At 35.4% G+C, this 20,450-nt stretch overlaps 1 protein-coding gene across 3 annotated transcripts in view; it reads left to right on the top strand.

Annotated features, from left to right (window-relative positions):
* The window catches only part of UPF2 (UPF2 regulator of nonsense mediated mRNA decay), a 112,261-nt gene that overhangs the window by 70,825 nt on the left and 20,986 nt on the right, over positions 1 to 20,450 (top strand). For all 3 annotated transcript variants that reach the window (XM_045060864.1, XM_011283561.4, XM_019833926.3), the window contains exons 11-18: positions 1,054 to 1,170; positions 2,240 to 2,425; positions 6,368 to 6,571; positions 7,285 to 7,560; positions 9,617 to 9,800; positions 15,020 to 15,159; positions 18,659 to 18,763; positions 19,059 to 19,157. In XM_045060864.1, coding sequence (XP_044916799.1) covers positions 1,054 to 1,170; positions 2,240 to 2,425; positions 6,368 to 6,571; positions 7,285 to 7,560; positions 9,617 to 9,800; positions 15,020 to 15,159; positions 18,659 to 18,763; positions 19,059 to 19,157 — 1,311 coding nt within the window. The remainder of the gene's footprint in view (positions 1 to 1,053; positions 1,171 to 2,239; positions 2,426 to 6,367; positions 6,572 to 7,284; positions 7,561 to 9,616; positions 9,801 to 15,019; positions 15,160 to 18,658; positions 18,764 to 19,058; positions 19,158 to 20,450) is intronic.

Here is a 20,450-nt window from a genome sequence, read left to right as displayed (position 1 = left end):
TAAACAAATTTGCCCAATTACTTAACTGCTTGATTTCTTAAGAGTGTTTAAAATACTAATAGTCATTGTAAATATTCAAGGGGTTAAGTTTCCTAAACCTACTTGGAGCATCTCAGGTGACTACAAAGTACATTTAGAGAAACTCTGGATAACATTTTAAGAGGGATTGTTAAAGATTTCTCAGTGCTGTAGTTGAAGGGAGTCATACCATGGAACAATTTAAACATTAGCATATTTCTTCATAATAATTATTACAAATACATAAGAAGGATATACTTTTTTTTGACACAGAAATTCCATTTCTATAAGTTTTAAGGTTATTATTGCACAGATTTATCTACAAGGATGTTAAGTATTGGTAAATATTAACAAGTATTGTTAAGTACACAATTGTTTAAATAAGAAATTGTAAACAGTTTTAATATTCAATAAATAAGAATCATTGGAGTTTTATTGTAGTTCATATTATACAGAAATATGTCCCTTTTAAATCATGCCATGCAAGGGTAAATAAGGACACAGCCAAAATAGTTATATTATCTAAAAAACACCAAGTTATTAAATGATGTGGTATATTTGAATCTGTTTTGGTTTAGAAAATATGCATAGAAAAAGATTGGTAGGATAAATACTTAAATGCTGTGGTAATGTGTTATGTTTGTAAATGTCATACAGTGAGCCTGTTGTAGTCAGAATTTTACAAGTAAATATATAAACCAAAACAAAAAAGCCATTTAGAAAATGTTAGCTGTGTATGGTGCAGATATTTAAATACATAGCATCTGATAATCATCATAGAAAGGGCTTTAATATTAGTTTTTCATGTATTTATCTGGAAGGAAAGGCATTAAATGTATTGAAGATTTTAGATTAAATTTTTGTGGCTGAACACAAAAGATACTTAGCAATGACTCTTGTTAAGCTAAAGTAGACTAGCTTTTGTTTTTCACACTGATATTTTTAAAATTGTTACATACAGTAGATCTGTATTTTCTTTCTCTGATAGGACTGAAGTATTGTCTTTGTGTTCTCTCATCATCATTATTATTACAGATGCTTCTATCAGACTTTTCCCATCACCATATTGAAATGGCATGTACTCTACTGGAAACATGTGGAAGATTTCTTTTCAGATCTCCAGAATCACACCTGAGGACCAGTGTACTTTTGGTAAGGGCTTGAGGATCCTGGCAAGAGCTTGAGGTTCTTGATTTACTTCAGGGGTTAGAAATATTATATTGACCAGTATCTATGATCAATCTTGCTCTGCAGCATAAACTAGAACCTCCCATATTTATGTGCTGCGCAGCCAGTCCAGGAGAGTTGCAGGAATTTTTCCCACTTGGGCGCCAGTGAGTTCACACTGTTGTAAAGGAGGATTAAGTTCAACCCCAAATAACTTTTGATAAATGATTCAAATGAGCCAAGTACTCTTAATACTATTATATTAGAGTCATTGTTATGGATGTTCTTGGATATTCAAAGAAGCCATTGTTAAGTGCCATGAGCATATAAATTATAAGCTATAAAATTGAAATTTTAAATTAAAAACAACTTTAAAAATTAACTTGGGGTAGAAGTTATTTCTTAAGCTAATTAGAATACTGAAATGGCCATCAAGTTTCTTGATCAGTTAAATTGTTATGCTTACTGATAATACCCATGCATTCCCTTGCAGTCTTGGGACCTTTCCAAGTGTGGTGGAGGGAGTGTTGGTGTTAGTGTTAAAGGGAGCTCAGGTTTAGGAATCGCCGGGCATGTACTGTCATTATTTCAGTGTTGCTGTTACAAAAGTCTGGATTGTGTCATTTTTTTTAGATGTTATTTTTTTAAAAATCTAGTTGTGAGCCTAAACATTCTCTGCCAATGCTATTTAAAATGAAGAAACACAAGAATTTATTTCTTTAAAAAAATTTTTAAAAATACTTATTTATTAAACGGTTTTTTTTTTTTTTTTTTTTTTTTTTGAGAGAGAGAGAGTGAGTGAGTCGGGGAGGAGCAGAGAGAGGGAGACAGAATCTGAAGCAGGCTCCAGGCTCTGAGCTTTCAGCACAGAGCCCAACATGGGGCTCAAACTCATGAACTGGGAGATCATTACCTGAGTTGAAATCCGACGCTTAACCAAAGGAGCAACCCAGGCACCGCTAATGTTTATTTCTGACAGCGAGACAGAGAAGTTTTGTTGGGAATAAGTATTAGAATGAAAGTATTTTGATTAACTTAGCCTTTTTTATTATAGGAACAAATGATGAGAAAGAAGCAAGCAATGCACCTTGATGCAAGATACGTTACAATGGTGGAGAACGCATATTACTACTGCAACCCACCTCCAGCTGAAAAAACAGTGAAAAAGAAACGTCCTCCTCTCCAGGAATATGTCCGGAAACTTTTGTACAAGGATCTCTCAAAGGTTACCACTGAGAAGGTAAATCTCATCGAAATTATAAAGTAATAGTAAATTTGAGATTTGTGGGAGTGTTAAGATTGTGTAATATTCAGGGGCGCCTGGGTGGCTCAGTTGGTTAATCATCTGACTTCAGCACAGGTCATGATCGCACCGTTCAGAGTTCGAGCCCCACGTCAGGCTCTCTGTGCTGACAGCTCAGGGCCTAGAGCCTGCTTCTTTTTTAAAGAAAATTTTTTTTTCAACGTTTATTTATTTTTGAGACAGAGAGAGACAGAGCATGAATGGGGGAGGGTCAGAGAGAGGGAGACACAGAATCCGAAACAGGCTCCAGGCTCTGAGCTGTCAGCACAGAGCCTGACGCGGGACTTGAACTCATGGACCGTGAGATCATGACCTGAGCTGAAGTCGGCTGCTTAACCGACTGAGCCACCCAGGCGCCCCTAGAGCCTGCTTCTGATTCTCTCTCTCTCTCTCTCTCTCTCTCTCTCTCTCTCTCTCTCTCTCTCTCTCTCTCTCTCTTCTCTCTTTCTTTCTGCCCCTCCCCTGCTCGTGCTGTCTCTGTCTCTCTCAAAAAGAAACTTAAAAAAAAAGATTATATAATATTCAAATTTATTCTTCTTCCTCCTAATGATAGTAGTATTAAGAGCATTGCACTTTCCTTCTATCCATTGCACTAAATTGTTTTAGGTTAGGAACATATATTTCAGCTTCCTTAGGTCAGTTTGTTTATAAATTGCTTCAGTGTTTGACAAAGTATGCATAAGAAATTGAATCAGAGCTGTTAAATTTCAGCACTGAAGTTTAGGAGAGGTAAGATTAGATTCCAAGTTTAATTATGGTTGATTCTATACAAAACTTCCTAAAATGGAATTCATATGATGATACTTAATGTATAGGACTTATGTTTTGTTTTCTTTTATGATTCTTACTCTGAAGTAGCAATTCTTTCCATTTTAATTTTGCTGTTGTTTATATTTGTAATTACTGCTTTGTCTCTCATATTCTATAATCAGTTTGACTAAATATTTTGCTTCAGTATAAAGGATTATAACTTTGAGTGGGCTTTCGGAGGTCCATGGCCCTCTGAAATTTCATAATTTTGAATGTCTAGGGCTGTTTATATTTTTCTAGAGGGAATGTTTATAGTCTTCCTTAGATTCTTAGCAGGGATCAATTTCCAGAAAAGGTTAAGAACTACTAACCTATTTTCTTTCTTTCTTTCTTTCTTTCTTTCTTTCTTTCTTTCTTTCTTTCTTTCTTTCTTTCTTTCTTTCTTTCTAATTTTATTTTTTTAATTTACATCCAAATTAGCATATAGTGCAACAGTGATTTCAGGAGTAGATTCCCTAATGCCCCTTACCCATTTAGCCCTTCCCCCCTCCCACAACCCCTCCAGTAACCCTCTGTTTGTTCTCCGTATTTAAGAGTCTCTTATGTTTTGTCCTCCTCCCTGTTTTTATATTATTTTTGCTTCACTTCCCTTATGTTCATCTGTTCTGTGTCTTAAAGTCCTCATGTGAGTGAAGTCATGTGATATTTGTCTTTCTCTAATTTCGCTTAGCATAGTACCCTCTACTTCCATCCATGTTGTTGCAAATGGCAAAGTTTCGTTCTTTTTGATTGCCGAGTAATACTCCATTGTGTATATGTACCACATCTTTTTTATCCAGTCATCCATCGATGGACATTTGGACTCTTTCCATACTTTGGCTATTGTTGATAGTGCTGCTGTAAACATTGGGGTGTATGTGTCCCTTCAAAACAGCACCTCTATATCCCTTGGATAAATACCTAGTAGTGCAATTGCTGGGTCGTAGGGTGGGTCTATTTTTTAATTTTTTGAGGAACCTCCATACTGTTTTCCAGAGTGGCTGCACCAGCTTGCATTCCCACCAGCAGTGCAAAAGAGATCCTCTTTCTCTGCATCCTCGCCAACCTCTGTTGTTGACTGAGTTGTTAATGTGAGCCATTCTGACAGGCATAAAGTGGTATCTCATTGTGGTTTTGATTTGTATTTCCCTGATGATGAGTGATGTGGAATATTTTTTCATGTGTCGGTTGGCCATCTGGACGTCTTCTTTGGGAAAGTGTCTATTCATGTCTTTTGCCCATTTTTTCACTGGATTATTTGTTTTTTGGGTATTGAGCTTGATAAGGTCTTTATAGATTTTGTATATTAATCCTTTACCTGATACGTCGTTTGCAAATATCTTCTCCCATTCTGTCGGTTGCCTTTTAGTTTTGCTGATTGTTTCCTTCGCTGTGCAGAAGCTTTTTGTTGATGAGGTCCCAGTAGTTCATTTTTGCTTTTGTTTCCCTTGCCTCTGGAGACGTGTTGAGTAAGAAGTTGCAGTGGCCAAGATCCAAGAGGTTTTTGCCTGCTTTCTCCTCAAGGATTTTGATGGCTTCCTGTCTTACATTTAGGTCTTTCTTCCAATTTTGAGTTTATTTTTGTGTATGGTGTAAGAAAGTGGTCCAGGTTCATTTTTCTGCATGTCGCTGTCCAGTTTTCCCAGCACCACTTGCTGAAGAGACTGTCTTTATTCCATTGGATATTCTTTCCTGCTTCGTCAAAGATTAGTTGATTGATCATACGTTTGTGGGTCCATATCTGGGTTCTCTATTCTGTTCCATTGATCTGAGTGTCTGTTCTTCTGCCAGTATCATACTGTCTTGATGATTACAGCTGTGTAGTATAGCTTGAAGTCTGGGATTGTGATGCCTCCTGCTTTGGTTTTCTTTTTCAGGATTGCTTTGGCTATTCAGGGTCTTTTCTGGTTCCATACAAATTTTAGGATTATTTGTTCCAGCTCTGTGAACTAACTTATTTTCTTGATTATTGCAGTTGCCTTGTTAAAAACTTCACATTTAAGTAAGATATGATTGAAGAGAACATTTCAAGGTTAACTCTACAAGTGTGGAACTTTTTTGTTTTTAGGAAAAAAATGTAAAACAAATTAACTTCTGAACAGAGTAAACCTGGGGGAGAAAAGGCATACAGTAATACTCGTGTTATATATGCGACTTTGGAAATTGGACTCAGCTTTCAGAGAGTCAGAGACAGTACTTGTTTCAAACAATAAGCAATTTGAAAGCTGTTTTAGAATTGGCTAAAAGTTTAAAAAATATGGATTGCTTATACAGTTGATAGCATTAACAGTTCCACTGAAGCTGATTAGAGAACATACTAAGTGCTTGAAAGATGGATTGTGGCTGTAGAGTAGAGATGGAAGGAGTGCTTTGCAATCTGCCAGCAGTATCCTTTTTTTTTTTTTTTTTTCCAGAATAAAAATGGAAAGAACTTGATTATGGGTAGAGCTCTGCTCATTTCATTACCAGTAGAGCTTTTGAAACAGTAATGGCTAACTTTTATGCGGTACTTATAATGAGCCAGACACTTCCCTGGGTATCTCACATGTTTTAATTTGTCTAATCTTTACAACAAACTATGAAATAAGTGCTGTTATTATCCCCCCTTTTGCACATGTGGAAATAGAATGCTGTGTAATGTCAGCCTTGATTTTGTACTCTCCAGTTTAAGTAGTCTTTTAACCAATTGACCTTGGGTTTAATTTACTGGAAATTTTTGATTCATAACAAGTATCAGAGATTATTTACATTAATTATATGCAAAAGAAAATACTATTTTTGGTAAACCTTTATTTTTTTTTAGTGATCTGATTTTAGGAGTGTATGTTATTAGCTTGTATGAAGATCTGGAAACTATGAAATTTAGAGACTTTATGTGAATAAATTTAGTGACAAATGTGAGTAAATTTTGCCAATAATTAGAAAAAAATCTCACTTTTCCTATGTCTAAAGTCAAGTGGCTGGTAGAGGATCTGTAAAGTATTTTTCATTTCGAAAATTATATGACTGCACAGTCAAAACTATATTACTGGGTATATGGGAATACTGTGTGCTCATGTTAGTAATTGAAACAAAATTCTCTTCATGTAGGTTTTGAGACAGATGCGAAAGTTGCCCTGGCAGGACCAAGAAGTGAAAGACTATGTTATTTGTTGTATGATAAACATCTGGAACGTGAAATATAATAGTATTCATTGTGTAGCCAACCTCTTAGCAGGACTGGTACTCTACCAAGAAGATGTTGGAATCCATGTTGTGGATGGAGTTTTAGAAGATATTCGATTAGGAATGGAGGTACTGAGTACTTTCTTTAAAGGCATCAAATTGGAGTTTGTGGAGAATTTAAACAGCTTTTAAATTTGATTATTGAAAAATAATAATTTGGAAACCTTCCTTTCCCTTCCCCTTATGATGTCAATTTACTATTACTTCTTCATAGTTAGTGTTTTCTTCAAAAACCCCTTTGTCTCAGATTTCCTGGTCTTGCAGGCTAATGCTGGAAGTTTTTTTGCCTCTTTCTCAAGTTCAGTCAGGCTTTTGAAAGATTGTAGTTTTTTTATTATTTCTGGGGCACAGTTAGGACTCAAGTGATAGGTGTTTCTAAACCTCTTAATTAGGAGAATTGGTGATCATTCAATAATTTCTGTAAACAGTTTTCTGTAAAGAATTTATGTATATAATTCATGAATTACAGAAAAATTAAGTTTTGGGGGCTTATAGGGAGAATTACATTTTAACTGTTTTGTCAACTCATTTAATGATAGCTTAATACTGAGTTTAGTATTTAACTTGTTCTTTTTGTAAAACATTTTAAACATAGCCATTTCTTAGAGAAAGAATACCCAATGATGATCACTTTATTTAGAAAAGAAGGAAAGAACCCGTTATTTTTTCTCTATTTAGTATTCTTTCAGTAATTGATATTATCAAGTGACAGAGGAGAATTTTACCTCTTTTCAAACACATTACTGTTCTTTAATGGAAATCTGTGTTTGTTTTTCCTTTAGGTTAATCAACCTAAATTTAACCAGAGACGTATCAGCAGTGCCAAGTTCTTAGGGGAACTTTATAATTATCGAATGGTGGAATCAGCTGTTATTTTTAGAACTCTTTATTCTTTTACTTCATTTGGTGTTAACCCGGATGGCTCTCCAAGTTCACTAGACCCCCCTGAGCACCTTTTCAGAATTAGGCTAGTGTGCACTATTTTGGATACCTGTGGCCAGTACTTTGACAGAGGTTCTAGTAAACGAAAACTTGATTGCTTCCTTGTATACTTTCAGGTATGTAAACTAAAATACACAGTTTCGCATTTAATGCTTTACTGCGGTTACAAAAATACTAGAGAAGAGATGCTATAGCATTCACATATCACATGTAAGATGTGCTCATCATTTGATTTACTCCTGCTGCAAGGATGTAGAGGTTAAAAAATATATGATGAATTCTATTATATAAACATTCTACTTGGCATTGTCACTTTTATAATTGACAGTAATTCATCATTAGTTTGGAAATTATTTTGGTATAGTTTATAAATTTGGTAAAGTAATATATGGATTATGGTATTTGGTATGGTAATTATGCATTAAATTACTTGTGTTTTTTTTTGTACATCTCATAACATTTTTAACTCATTTATGTTCTGTTTTTAAATCTAAAATTCTTGTTTCTAAAGGATTTAAGTTTTTTTTTTTAGAAAAAACTGTCATTTTTGGAAAATGTGTTGTTTTCAACACAGGAAAAAATATTTGTTCATTCATGGTAAATTCTTGGGTTGTACTTTTCATATCTTAATTTTAGTTAATTATGTAAACTTGTAATTTAGAGGAAGTACAGTATAAATGAAATTCAGATACAAATATGGAGACAGTTCTATAACTTCTATGAAGTTGGTGTTCCAAAAGTTAACTTATAGGTTGGTTGTTTGGAACCTACTCTTTCCCATATAATACAGTGTTATAAATACTGATTAGGGTTAGCTGTTCACTATCAAATTCTCCAGGTGTTACTGAAATAAAGTACCACAAGTACCATTCAATTCTATATGATCATTCCATTCTGTATAATCTTTTGTTAGTGTTTTCTTCCTTTATTTATTGGTGAAGAAAATAAATCTAAAACTATAATTTTTGAAGTGTCAAAACTACCTCCACATAGTGGCTGGTGTTAGATGGGGGGTGAATACTCTCAGGGAAGAGCAGTTTGTTAACTTTGTTCTGCCACCGTACCAGTGCAGTAGAGGACGACATGTCATTCCTTTTTTTTCTTAGTTGATAAGCAGAAAATGGGGAGGAGAGTTTTGGAAATTTGAGAGTGAGATTGCCTGTTGTATGTAAGGACTATCTTAAGTTGGAGACAATCTGTTTTTGAAAACCAGAGATTTGCCAGAAAATGTCACTTGTAACTATCATCATCAAAAGTAAACTCTCTTTCAGAAGTGTGTTCCTTATTTGCATTTACTCTGAAATCCTAGACTGAGAGAAAAAAGCCACTTAGAAATATCCAGGAACAAAAAGAGACCAAAGTATTTTCCATACTGATTAGTCGGCAGAAACGTGTAGTAGGGTGTACCTAGGAAATAACGAGTAAGGAGTGAGTGAGGCCGGGGAGATGAGGGCAGTGTGTTCTCCCAGGACAGAGGATGTACAGTGAAGTATGGGAAAGCCAGATGGAAAGTATCACCTGCAGCACTGCTTCTAAACTTCAATATGAGTATGCACCACCTGCAGGTATTGTTAAAGGGCAGATTGTGATTCATTCGGTCTGGGGTGGGGGCCTGAGATTCTGCATTTCTGACAAGCTCCCACTTGAGGTCCACACTCAAACTGGAAGAAGAGAATGAAAGCACCCAGAAGAATACCTGTTTATGTACAAGCAAATTCTTGGGTTGTGCTTTTTAGTTAAACTAAATGTAGGAATTACAAAGTATGAAATCGAATGAAGGAACCAGGCTAGGAGAAGAAAGGAAGGATATCTAAACAGTGCCATATACGCAGTGGATGTTCAATGAATGCTTGCTGATTAATGATTTTTTTGTATTTCAGAAACTGTATTTTCAGATACTTTAATTGACCTTTTAAAATTAAAATCAAAGCAGGTAGTATAGAGAAAATGATGAAAATGTATCAAAACTATGGCTTTGAATCTGGTTGTTTTGTAAAATCAGTATTTAAACCTGGTTTGGGAGTGGGGTTTCTGCCTTGTGTCAGTACCTAGAAATTTATTTGGTATTTTATTTATGATTTTAACTAGGTAACATCACAATACAGATTATTATTTGAAAGTATTTTGGTTAACAATTTCTTACTGCTAAATTTATTTTTCATTTGTTATCAGCGTTATGTTTGGTGGAAGAAAAGTTTGGAGGTTTGGACGAAAGACCATCCATTTCCTATTGACATAGATTACATGATCAGTGATACACTAGAACTGCTAAGACCAAAGATCAAACTCTGTAATTCTCTGGAAGAATCCATCAGGCAGGTACACGACTTGGAACGAGAATTCTTAATAAAACTAGGTAAGCAACTAATTAAAGAAAATGAAGATGATATTTGGCAGATTGTTTTTAGAATTTGCTTCATATTATCAGAGTTTGCTTTTGTATACTTCCTATTTTCAGTGTTGAGTGTTACTTAATAGTGTTAGGTGAGACCTGGGTGGCATATTTGATTTCACCGAATAATCCCAAATTGGAGGAAAGCGGTCATGTAAGTAGGGATGGAAAAAAACACAATCCTGTTAGCCTTTCTTAATTTTAGGACTTTTGGTTGCTAATACAAAGTACTTTTGATTAAAGCATCTCTTATATATACAGTATGTATGTATTTTCAACAAGTATTATTTCCTAAGACAACCTGGGCATGACACTGTAGGGAGGAGTATCTGTTAGAAGTTTGGAACTACCTTGTGGAATTTCAGACCTAATTCCCTGGGAGAGTTGTAGAGTTGTCTCTTTTTCTAAGGACTAGAGAAAATGTGAGAAATAATGTGTTACAAGAGACTTGGTCTATTTACTTTCTCCACATCCCTCTGCAACTATTCTGGAATAAGAGTTAGCTCTTGAACAGTTCCCACAAGGGACTAAATGAGCTGACTAACTTTGTCAGTGGAAATAACTGGAATGAGGTGTAGTCTTTCAAGTCTTGTTTGCTTGCTAATAGTTCTTAGCATATTAGTATGTTTTAGTGTAGTCATTTCAAAGTGACATGCTTTTAGGCTGTTAAGCTAGTGTTTTATTTCCTCCTAGCACTCAGCACCTATATGTCTGTCGCCAAAAGATCCTTAAGCTTCACCGGTTACACTAATTGCATAAATTTACTATGTTGCATATATGAAAAACTACTTTTCATGGCAAAGGCATTTGTGATTTTTTTTTTTTCCTTTAAAACTGTTTTTCTTATTATATCCAGCATTTTAATAGAATTTCTTTCTCCAAAGATCCGTCTTCCTTTGGAGAATATGATTACTGTTATCTAACTGAGCAGTATTTTTAAAGGTGCTACCGATTGTGTAACTATTGACTTTTCTACCACTCCACCCACAAGGACATATGTGATTCTTTTGTTCTTTGAACTTTGTCCCAAGTCAGCACTTTTTTTCCCTTTTCAGATTTCCAATTGTATAAAATGGTCATTTCAAGCAAAGTACTTATTTATCTACTTATTTATTTCATTTACTTAACATGCTTTAATATAGTTAAGTCTTAGTCTTATTTCCCAAAAACTTTCATGAATGGTTCTCTCTGTGTAGTGGGCATGAGATAGCTAGTTTGACACCCAGTTTGATAGCAGCAAAGAGTGTGGTATGCATTATCCTTTGTAGAGCAAAGGGTTAAATGAAAGGACCGCAAGCTTCTTTTGAGGGGTCTGTTCCTGTTTAGAATATGGCAAGGAAAAAATAGGCCACCATTTGTGAATGAAATTCTAAAGATGAGGCAACTGGAATCAATATGCTCCCAAGTCCCATTTTTCTCTTGCTTTAGAGTCTAAATATCAGGAAGAAGATGTACATGAATGAATCTATATTATATTATAGATTATATTATATATATATAATATATTAAGTATTGTATTAAATCTATATTTCCTATTGATAGATAATACAGTATCCTTGATAGTTTTTTTTTGTTTTCAAGCACTTTGTAAATTCTCTATTATTTTAACTTTATAACAACCCAATGTAAACTTAATAGTTAATGAGAAAGCACTACAAAATTCCCTAAGATTTTTAAGTCATTTTTAATATTATTAGAAGTAGTACTTATTCATGGCAGAAATCCTGAAAAATACCGAGAAAACAAAAATTACATATTTCATACATAAGAACAATCATGTGTTAACATTTTTTGGTACATGTTCTATTCTTTTGAAATTTTTTCATGTTTGTAGTTACATTACCGGATTTTTTTCTACCTAATACTTACGAAATTTCTTCCTGACATGAAATATTTTTCTAAGTCTTAATTTTTTTTAAATTGGTTATATTCCTTTGTATGAATGTGCCATAATGTATTTAATCTTGTTTGATACTTAGGCTGTTTCCAGTTTTACATTAGTATAAATAACATTTCTGTGTGATTTTTGTGTGCATCTTGGTTTTCTCAAGAAAGACATAGAATTATTGGCTCAGACATTCTCTTCCAGTTTAAGAACAAAAAACACAGTGGTAATAGGCAATATAATTTAATCAGGCATGGAAGTTGTAGACTGTATAATAATATAAGGAACAGAAATGAGGGAAACAGAAGTGAAAAAAAAAGAAGACTCATGAGTAAATTATAAAGCCAACAGTGTATTTCATAAATGAGATACAAATTCAGTAGAATAGAATAAAAGGCCTAGAAGCATCCCCAATTAAATATAAACTCATTTAGTGTATAATAAACTAGGAATCTTAAAAAATAGCATAAGGGCAACAGGTTGGCATATAGGAGGAAAACTGATATAGAGCCACATCTGATATCCTCAAACTCCAGATGGATTAAGGAGCTATGTATTTATTTTTAAAAAGTTTAAAAAGATATATGATTATCAAATATTTGGAGGTGTTAATTTTCCCAAATTCTAAAACAATTGAAGAAAGCACACACATGGCCACAGATCTAGGTGCTTAAAGCTTTTATACCATAGAAAAATAACTGAAATTAAAATGAGGACAGTTTGCATGTCAGGTTTGTTTCACTTACATAAAGGGCACAGGCAAATTGGTAATAAATTAGAATATCCCCAAAAATAAATGAACATGATAAGGGAAGGCGGGGAGAGTAAGTGTTCTTACTGAGTGCTGCCTGATGCCAGAAATCAAAGACTGTGCTCTCTCTGACATGTTGAGTATGGGAAGAAATGCTCAACATGTCTAGTAAGCAGAGAAATATAAACTAAAGCAGTCTAAAAGAAAGTATTACAGTTACTACTATCTCGGTTATGAGCAGGAAAACTGAGGCACCAAGCAGCGTTTTATTGTTTGTCTTTTGTATTTTTATCCCTATGTCCTGTGGGTATACATTTTTATTTCATTGTTTATTTTAGATTGACAGTGTCCTCGGGGTCAGCAGTAGGATCGTTCATATATACCGTTTAGTAAATGCAAAATGTATTTATAAATTGCTTTTGAAACTGACTTGCAATGCAAATGCAAATGTGTTAAAAATGTATGTATTTTTCTTAGAAATTAGGAGTATGACTATCAAAACAAAGTGACTTACAAGTTATAGTTCTTCCCAACCTGCATGTTTTAAATGGCTGTAATAAAAGCGTAAAAATAGCCCGTGCCATGTGAATTTATCAGTACGTGATATTTTTACCGAGAATGTTTAGATTTAGACAGTCGTGGGGTGCCCAGGTGGCTCAGTCGGTTGAGTGTCCCACTCCAGCTCAGGTCATGATCTCACGGTTTCTCAGTTTCATCTGTGCATTGGACTCACCGCTGTCAGCGTGGAGCCTGCTTCAGATCCTCTGTCCCACTCTCTCTACTCCCCCCCGCTCGCTCTCTCAAAATAAACCTTGAAAGAATAGTTTTAGACAGTTGTGACTTTAAATTTTTTGCCTTTGAGAACTTAATTTTTTTGTTTGTCTGTTTGAAAGAGACAGAGTGCGAGTAGGGGAGGGGCAGAGAGAGAGGGAGAGAGAATCCTAAGCAGGCCCTGTGCCACCAGCGCGTAGCCCAGTGCAGGGCTCGCAACCACAAAATCCCGAGATCATGACCCAAGCAGAAACCAAGAGTTGGATGCTTAACTGACCGAGCCACCCAGACGCCCCTCTCTTTGATAACTTAGAGAACAGTCAAATATTGTTTCTTAAAGTCTGTATAAATGAATAAGCAAATAAATAAAATTTATATATGCAAAATCTAAATTTGTGTCTGTGAAATCTAGTAAGTGATGAGAAAATAAATATTGAAGTTAATGGATTCTCATTCTGAGACACCAGCTTCTTTTCTCAGCATTAATTTTCCTTTCTCTCTGAGCATTATCCATCTTTTCTTAAATTTTATTTCCAAACTTGAATGTACCTACTTTAATCACTCTGTACACTCATGTTTTTGTCAGTTCAGTTAACTTCTTAGACTTAAGACACTGGAATAATTTTTTTTACTTTTATTGGTTAGTTAATTATTGAAACTCTCTGAACTTCAACATTCCTCATAAAATGAAAGAGTTAAATCATTTCATGGTTGCTAAAGTTTCTTTTTGCCCTAATCATCTAAAGTCTGAATAAAGTATTTATTAAACACCTGTGTGTTTATCAATATATGGCCTCTGATAAGTTTTGAATGTATAAAACAAGGTCTTTGTAGTGAAGGGTCTTATAATCTGATGTCATGTTTTATGAAATCTTAGAAAAAATACTACATGGTGTATTCTTAGATAAAAAGTGCCATGAGAAATTCTCCAAGAGCTTTAGGAGCAGATAGGAGGAAGAGTAATAGATTCAGGTACTCATTATGTATATTCAGGAAGTAAAATTTAGACTGAACTTAGAGAATGTATAGGACTTGAAAGTACATAGTGAAGGGTACTCTGCATTGAGAAGAGTATCTGATGAACAAGATTGCAAGGTAGTATGCTTTGTGACAGAAGAGGCCCAGCTATAGGAGAAGGCTAGAGAGAGACAAGAGGAAAGTCAGATCAGATGAGGCATCTTGAAAGTAGAGTCGTTTGGAATTCCAGTGTTAACTAAGAATTGACTAGGCAGTGAGATGTGACTGAACATAGGAGGTGGGAGCAAATTCAAGCCCGGGGGTTCCCTTAGGAGGAGAATGCTGTTACTGAGGAAAAAAAAAATAAGCACTTTGGTGACATGCCTTTGGCTCCTTCCCTTAGTCTTAATTTGCAGACATTCAAATTGATAGCCAAATGTGATTTCTCTTACATGGTTGAGGCGGCATTTTATGTGCTAGTACTTTTTGACCTGTTCATCTGAGATGGAGATAAACAGAAGCTGGAAAAAAAGTACACATATATTTGCGTGTGTGTGTGTGTGTGTGTACATATTATATATGTATTTATATATATATATATGTTGATTCATATATATAATGTATCATGATTTTTTTGTTGAAATGAAGGTCTCTTTAGTTTGTAAAATGTTTCTCAAAATAATTTTAAATTGTATTCTTGTTTTACTATTCTGAGAAAATGGCTTTTGAGTTACTTTAATACATACTTCTAAATTAAGTGGTATAATATTGAAAATTTATCCTTTTTTATATACTTCTTCACTTTCTCCTCATTTCAAGGCCTAGTAAATGATAAAGATTCAAAAGAGTCTATGACGGAAGGAGAAAATCTTGAAGAGGATGAAGAAGAAGAAGAAGGAGGAGCTGAAACGGAAGAACAATCTGGAAATGAAAGTGAAGTAAATGACCCAGAAGAAGAGGTGATGACTTTTATTTATAGCAAATAGGTACATTTGTACAAGAGTATCTTGATTATTTGAGCCAAGATTTCCTTGAATGCATAAAATAAGATCTCCTTCCAACCTGCGAACTCTGAAAGTTTCCTGAGAAAGTAGATATAAATGATAAAAATTTAGAACTGGAATGTTTCTGTAATTGGTTTCCATATAATAGGTAGACATTACATTGTTCTTTTAAAAAATGAGGTTGTTGTAGAAACATTCAACCATATAATTTAAATTGGATTATTAAATATTTTATAATAATAAAAGGAAATGAGTGTATCAGACCAATCTTATGGCTGCCTTTGGATTTTGCTACTACACCAGTTAGATAAACAGAATCTAATAAATTAAACAGCCTTAGTAAATGTGACTTCAAAGAGTAACTTGTGGGGCCCCTGGGGGGCTCAGTCGGTTGGGTGGCCAACTCAGCTCAGGTCACGATCTTGTGGTCTGTGAGTTCGAGCCCCGCGTCGAGCTCTGTGCTGACAGCTCGGAGCCTGGAGCCTGCTTCAGATTCTGTGTCTCCCTCTCTCTGTGTCCCTCCCCAACTCATGCTCTATCTCTCTCTGTCTCTCAGAAATAAATAAATATTAAAAAAAAAAAGTGACTTGCTTTCCAATAAATTCCTCATTTGAAGAATTGGGATGTATTACATTTTCTTCACTAAATACATTTCCTCCTTTTCTTTCTTTCTTTTTTTTTTTTTTAATTTTTTTTAACGTTTTATTTATTTTTGAGACAGAGAGAGACAGAGCATGAACAGGGGAGGGGCAGAGAGAGAGGGAGACACAGAATCGGAAGCAGGCTCCAGGCTCTGAGCCATCAGCCCAGAGCCCGACGTGGGGCTCGAACTCATGGACTGCGAGATCGTGACCTGAGCTGAAGTCGGACGCCCAGCCGACTGAGCCACCCAGGCGCCCCCATTTCCTCCTTTTAAAAAGTGAACTTTATAATTTTGAAAATTGTATCTTTAAAAAAAAATGTGTATCTATTTTGAGAGAGAGAGAGTTTGAACAGGGGAGGGGCAGAGAGAGAGGGAGAGAGAGAATCCCAAGCAGGTACCACACTGTCAGTGGCAGCCAGACATGGGGCTGGATCTTATAAACCGTGAGATCATGACCTGAGCCTAAATCAAGAGTCTGATGCTCAACCAGCTGAGCCACCCAGGCTGAAAGTTGTATGATTTTTAACCATTGCTTACTTTTCCAATTGCAGTTGAATGTCATACATGATACAGTGTGTTTGCTAAGTGGAAAAAAACACAGTGTTCGGTCGGCATTGCATGAGCCTTGTCTGGGAGCAAAAGTGAGAGAGATGTGGTTTAATAAGTGAAGTTGCATAGTTTGCTTCTCCTCCCACTGAAGACCACCCTCTCCCATGGTTGCTCTCTGAGCATAGGGAGAGCATTGTTAAAGAGAGAAAGCGGGTTGATTAATAGCAGTGAATAAGAAATTCTGCAACCGCTTGTTTCAGCTGAGAAAGAAAAGGGCTGGAGTTCACTCTTCAGACAAATTGTGCTCTTTGTTTTCATCTTGGTCCTCACTCCTTCAAGCTCCGCGTGGCATTTTGAAGTTCTCCCCAGCAGCTAACAACCAGAATATTTCCTCCTTAATATCAGCTACATAAATTAAAAATGACTTTCAAGATTAAGTAAATGTTCTTCTAAAATTTGAATTTTCTTTAGCATTTATACAATTTAGCAGGTTAAATACAAGATTTATCATTATAATAGCAAGAATATTTATCGAGCATTCATTGTTCATAGTCACTTTTTTAAACACTGTATTTACATTACCATTTCTCATACCACCCTGTGAGGTAGGTGAGAAAATAAGGGACAAATAGGTGAATTTGCCCAAGATCTCAGAGTAGTAAGTGGTGAGCCAGTATTTGAACTCAGACGGTGTGACTGGTGCTGTGCTGACCCCTCCTGCTCTCCTTAGCCAGCTTAGATTTTGCAGTCCGTTCACTTCCAGATCCCACAGGTTATTATGTCAGTGTATAATAGGGATTAGGACAATGGGATTCTTGTCCAGCCTTTCAGTTTCAGAAGTTAATTAATCCATTGTGTTTGCCTGAGTTATAAAAAATAAAGGGTAAGGAGAAAAAGTTAATGCATTTTATTTTATTTTTTTAATTTTGAAAGAGCACAGGCAGGGGAGGGGCAGAGAGAGAGGGAGAGACAGAATCCCAAGCAGGCTCCATGCTGTCAGCACAGAGCCCCACTTGGGGCTCAATCTCACAAACCGTGAGATCATCACCTGAGCCAAAATCAGGAGTCGGATGCTGAACTGACTGAGCCACCCAGGCGCCCCAATGCATTTTAATTTAAGTGTTAAGAAATGATTAATTTTTTTCCAAGGGCAAATTTAAGAGCATCTCTATTGCAAATTTGGTTGTGAATTACAGACTTACGTTAAAAAAAAAAAAAAAGTTAATGCATTTGAAAAAATGTAAATGCATTTCTGTACATTCCCAGAGTATTTCCACTTTAGAAACTCTATAAGTTTCCAGATACCAGTATAGTAAATTATAATACACTATTTGGATTTTTAAAATTGTTATGTTATTTCTCATTCACATTCATTGTCTTGGCACAATGAGAAGATGCTGGATTTAATGTAGTCTTTTTTTACACTTACAGAACCAAGTGAGAGTGAGTTGTGTTGTTGGAAGTGAAAGGCTGCACAGATGGGGCACAACTATGTGCTTTTGTATGTGTCTGCCCTTTTGAAATATCCTTTGGGGTTCTGTTCAGTCTTCTGTTTGAAAGGAAATCAGGCTGATCGAAGAGGAGGTGGGGGTATTGACAAGAGAGGATGGGGAGAAGTGGTGAGGGGGAGCAGAATGTCTAGCTCCTGCTTAATAGGTAGTGTGTCCTTGGGCAAGTCACTTATCTTATCCGAGCCTTAGTTTGTTCATGTATAACAATGGGGGCGTGAGGTCTTATCCTGCCTTCTTAGAACTGGATAAAGCAAACAAAATGAAGTATGTGAGAACACCTTATAGGCTGTTGTGCTCTGTACAGTGTAGTGCTTTATAAATCTACTGTCCTTGCTTTCCACTGCTAACCAGGCTAAATTTGAACTATTTACTGACGTTCATTCCAGAGTTAGTTGAGTATTAAAGAACTACTATGAGAAACTCAGTCTCAAAACAGCCAGGGAGGAGAAATAACACAAAAGGTTCAGGAAGCTCATTCCTTTTGGAATTCAAGGAAAAGAGTTTCTACAAAGGATCTTTGTATTATTAGATCGGTGGAAGATAGTGAAATGGGTTTTCGGCTACTGGTGTGCATTAGTTTTCAGCTAATGTTGCCAGCTGACTTTGCCCTAAATTGTAGGCAAACCACATAAAAGGCTGGAACTTGAGAATAATGAACAATTATACAGAAATTTTTGAATCTTTTTAAGTAATGTAAAATATAGTAACCCTTTTCAAAATGTTTTAATCTTCTAATGTTATATAATTTCAGGAGGGTTCTGATAATGATGATGATGAGGGCGAGGAAGAAGAGGAAGAGAATACCGATTACCTTACAGATTCAAATAAAGAGAATGAAACAGATGAAGAAAATACTGTATGTATGGCTGAAAATTTGCTTTTGAGGTCACACAATATTTTCATTAGTATTTCAGTTTTAGCCACTGAAGTTGTGTTTCTTGTGATTATTGAAAAATATTCTTTTGGAAATTCAATTTGTTTTCCTATCTAAGTACCTTACTGTATTAACAGGTTTTTTTAAACATGTAGTGTTACACATTTTACTCACTTGTTCCTTGAGTTATGTTGAGCAAGTTATCCATACAAAAGACTCTGCCATCCAAAACTCTGGTTACAATTTGTGGTCTGATTTCTTGTTTTGTTTTAATAAGGAGGTAATGATTAAGGGAGGTGGACTTAAGCATGTACCTTGTGTGGAAGATGAGGACTTCATTCAAGCTCTGGATAAAATGATGCTGGAAAACCTTCAGGTACGAGCGGTTCCCCTATTCCAGAGGGTCCTCTCCCTACAGGATACTGCAGCACATTCAGTTGTGGTGGTTACAGGGGTCTCTACAGCTTAACATTTGCCTCTGCAGCAACAGTACAGTTTGCGTCTGCCAGTACTTCTTATACTTTTCCTGATGTGCACATTTCTTTGGGATACACTGGGGGGAAATGTAGTTAATGTAAGACTTCGAACAGTAATTTCATTGTACCAGTCTGCCTTTTTTCTCTGAAGTCCTATCTCTGTTGCTAAGACCTTTTACTTACAGTTTGTTTACAATTCAAACTTGGCCAAAGATCAATATTTGGGGAAATCTAATACACTAAATTATTAAGCTTGATTTAAAATTTGAATAACTTGTCTATAAATATTTAGAGGAATATTGGTTATTTGATGTTTAAAGAAATTTTGTTTAATGTATTCTTGACATTAATACACTGGATTTTATAAAAAGCTCCATCTTCCCAGTGATACAAAATAATTATGAATAAACAAAATAGCTAGGGAACTTCTGGAAGCTGAAACATTTTAAACACACAATAATAGATTGGCACAAGAATAAATGGATTAATGAAATAGGAAAGTCCAAAATCGACCTAAAACATGACAATTTAATAATATGGTAAAGACAACACTGCAAGTCAGTTGAGGGAAAATGTATTATTCAATGGATTGTCAGTAAAAATAAAGCTGGATTTCTATTTTATATCCACACCGGAATTAACTGCAAACTTATCAGAAATCTTAATAATTGTGAAGACTGTTGATTATTGCATTAAGACTTCACCTTCTTCATACAGTGCTGTCAGACACTATTAGTATTGCTACGTTTCAGTTAAAGCCACAGTAAGGCCACAAGAGTAGTAGTGGCGTAGTCTGTTTTCAGCCATCTTGCCCTATTGCTTTCTAGCCCAGAATGCCTCGAGAAATGCCAGACCAGAAACAGACTGTATAATGTAGGGTAACGGCTGTATTATATCAGCAGGTCCTACACACCGGTGAGGACAAATGAATGACCCAGGGTTTTTTTTGTTGTTGATTGAAACAATAAATAAAGTCATGCTAAAGCTCACTGATAATCAAAAGATAAGCAGATTAAGAAGAACCTTTTTATCAGATCATCAGATACTAAGATGTGAAAAGTGATTCTACCCATTGTGGTTAAGTATGGGTAAATATCTGTATTTGGAATATGTAAATCAGTCCATCTTTTTTAGAGAGAAACTTAGTATACCTAGCAAATAGGCATGGTTTTTGATCTAAAAGTCCACCCTTA

This window comes from Felis catus, chromosome B4 (genome assembly GCF_018350175.1).
Source record: "Felis catus isolate Fca126 chromosome B4, F.catus_Fca126_mat1.0, whole genome shotgun sequence".
NCBI lineage: Eukaryota > Metazoa > Chordata > Mammalia > Carnivora > Felidae > Felis > Felis catus.
The sequence above is the reverse complement of the archived record's forward strand: the minus strand, read 5'-3'. Positions and strand labels throughout refer to the sequence as shown.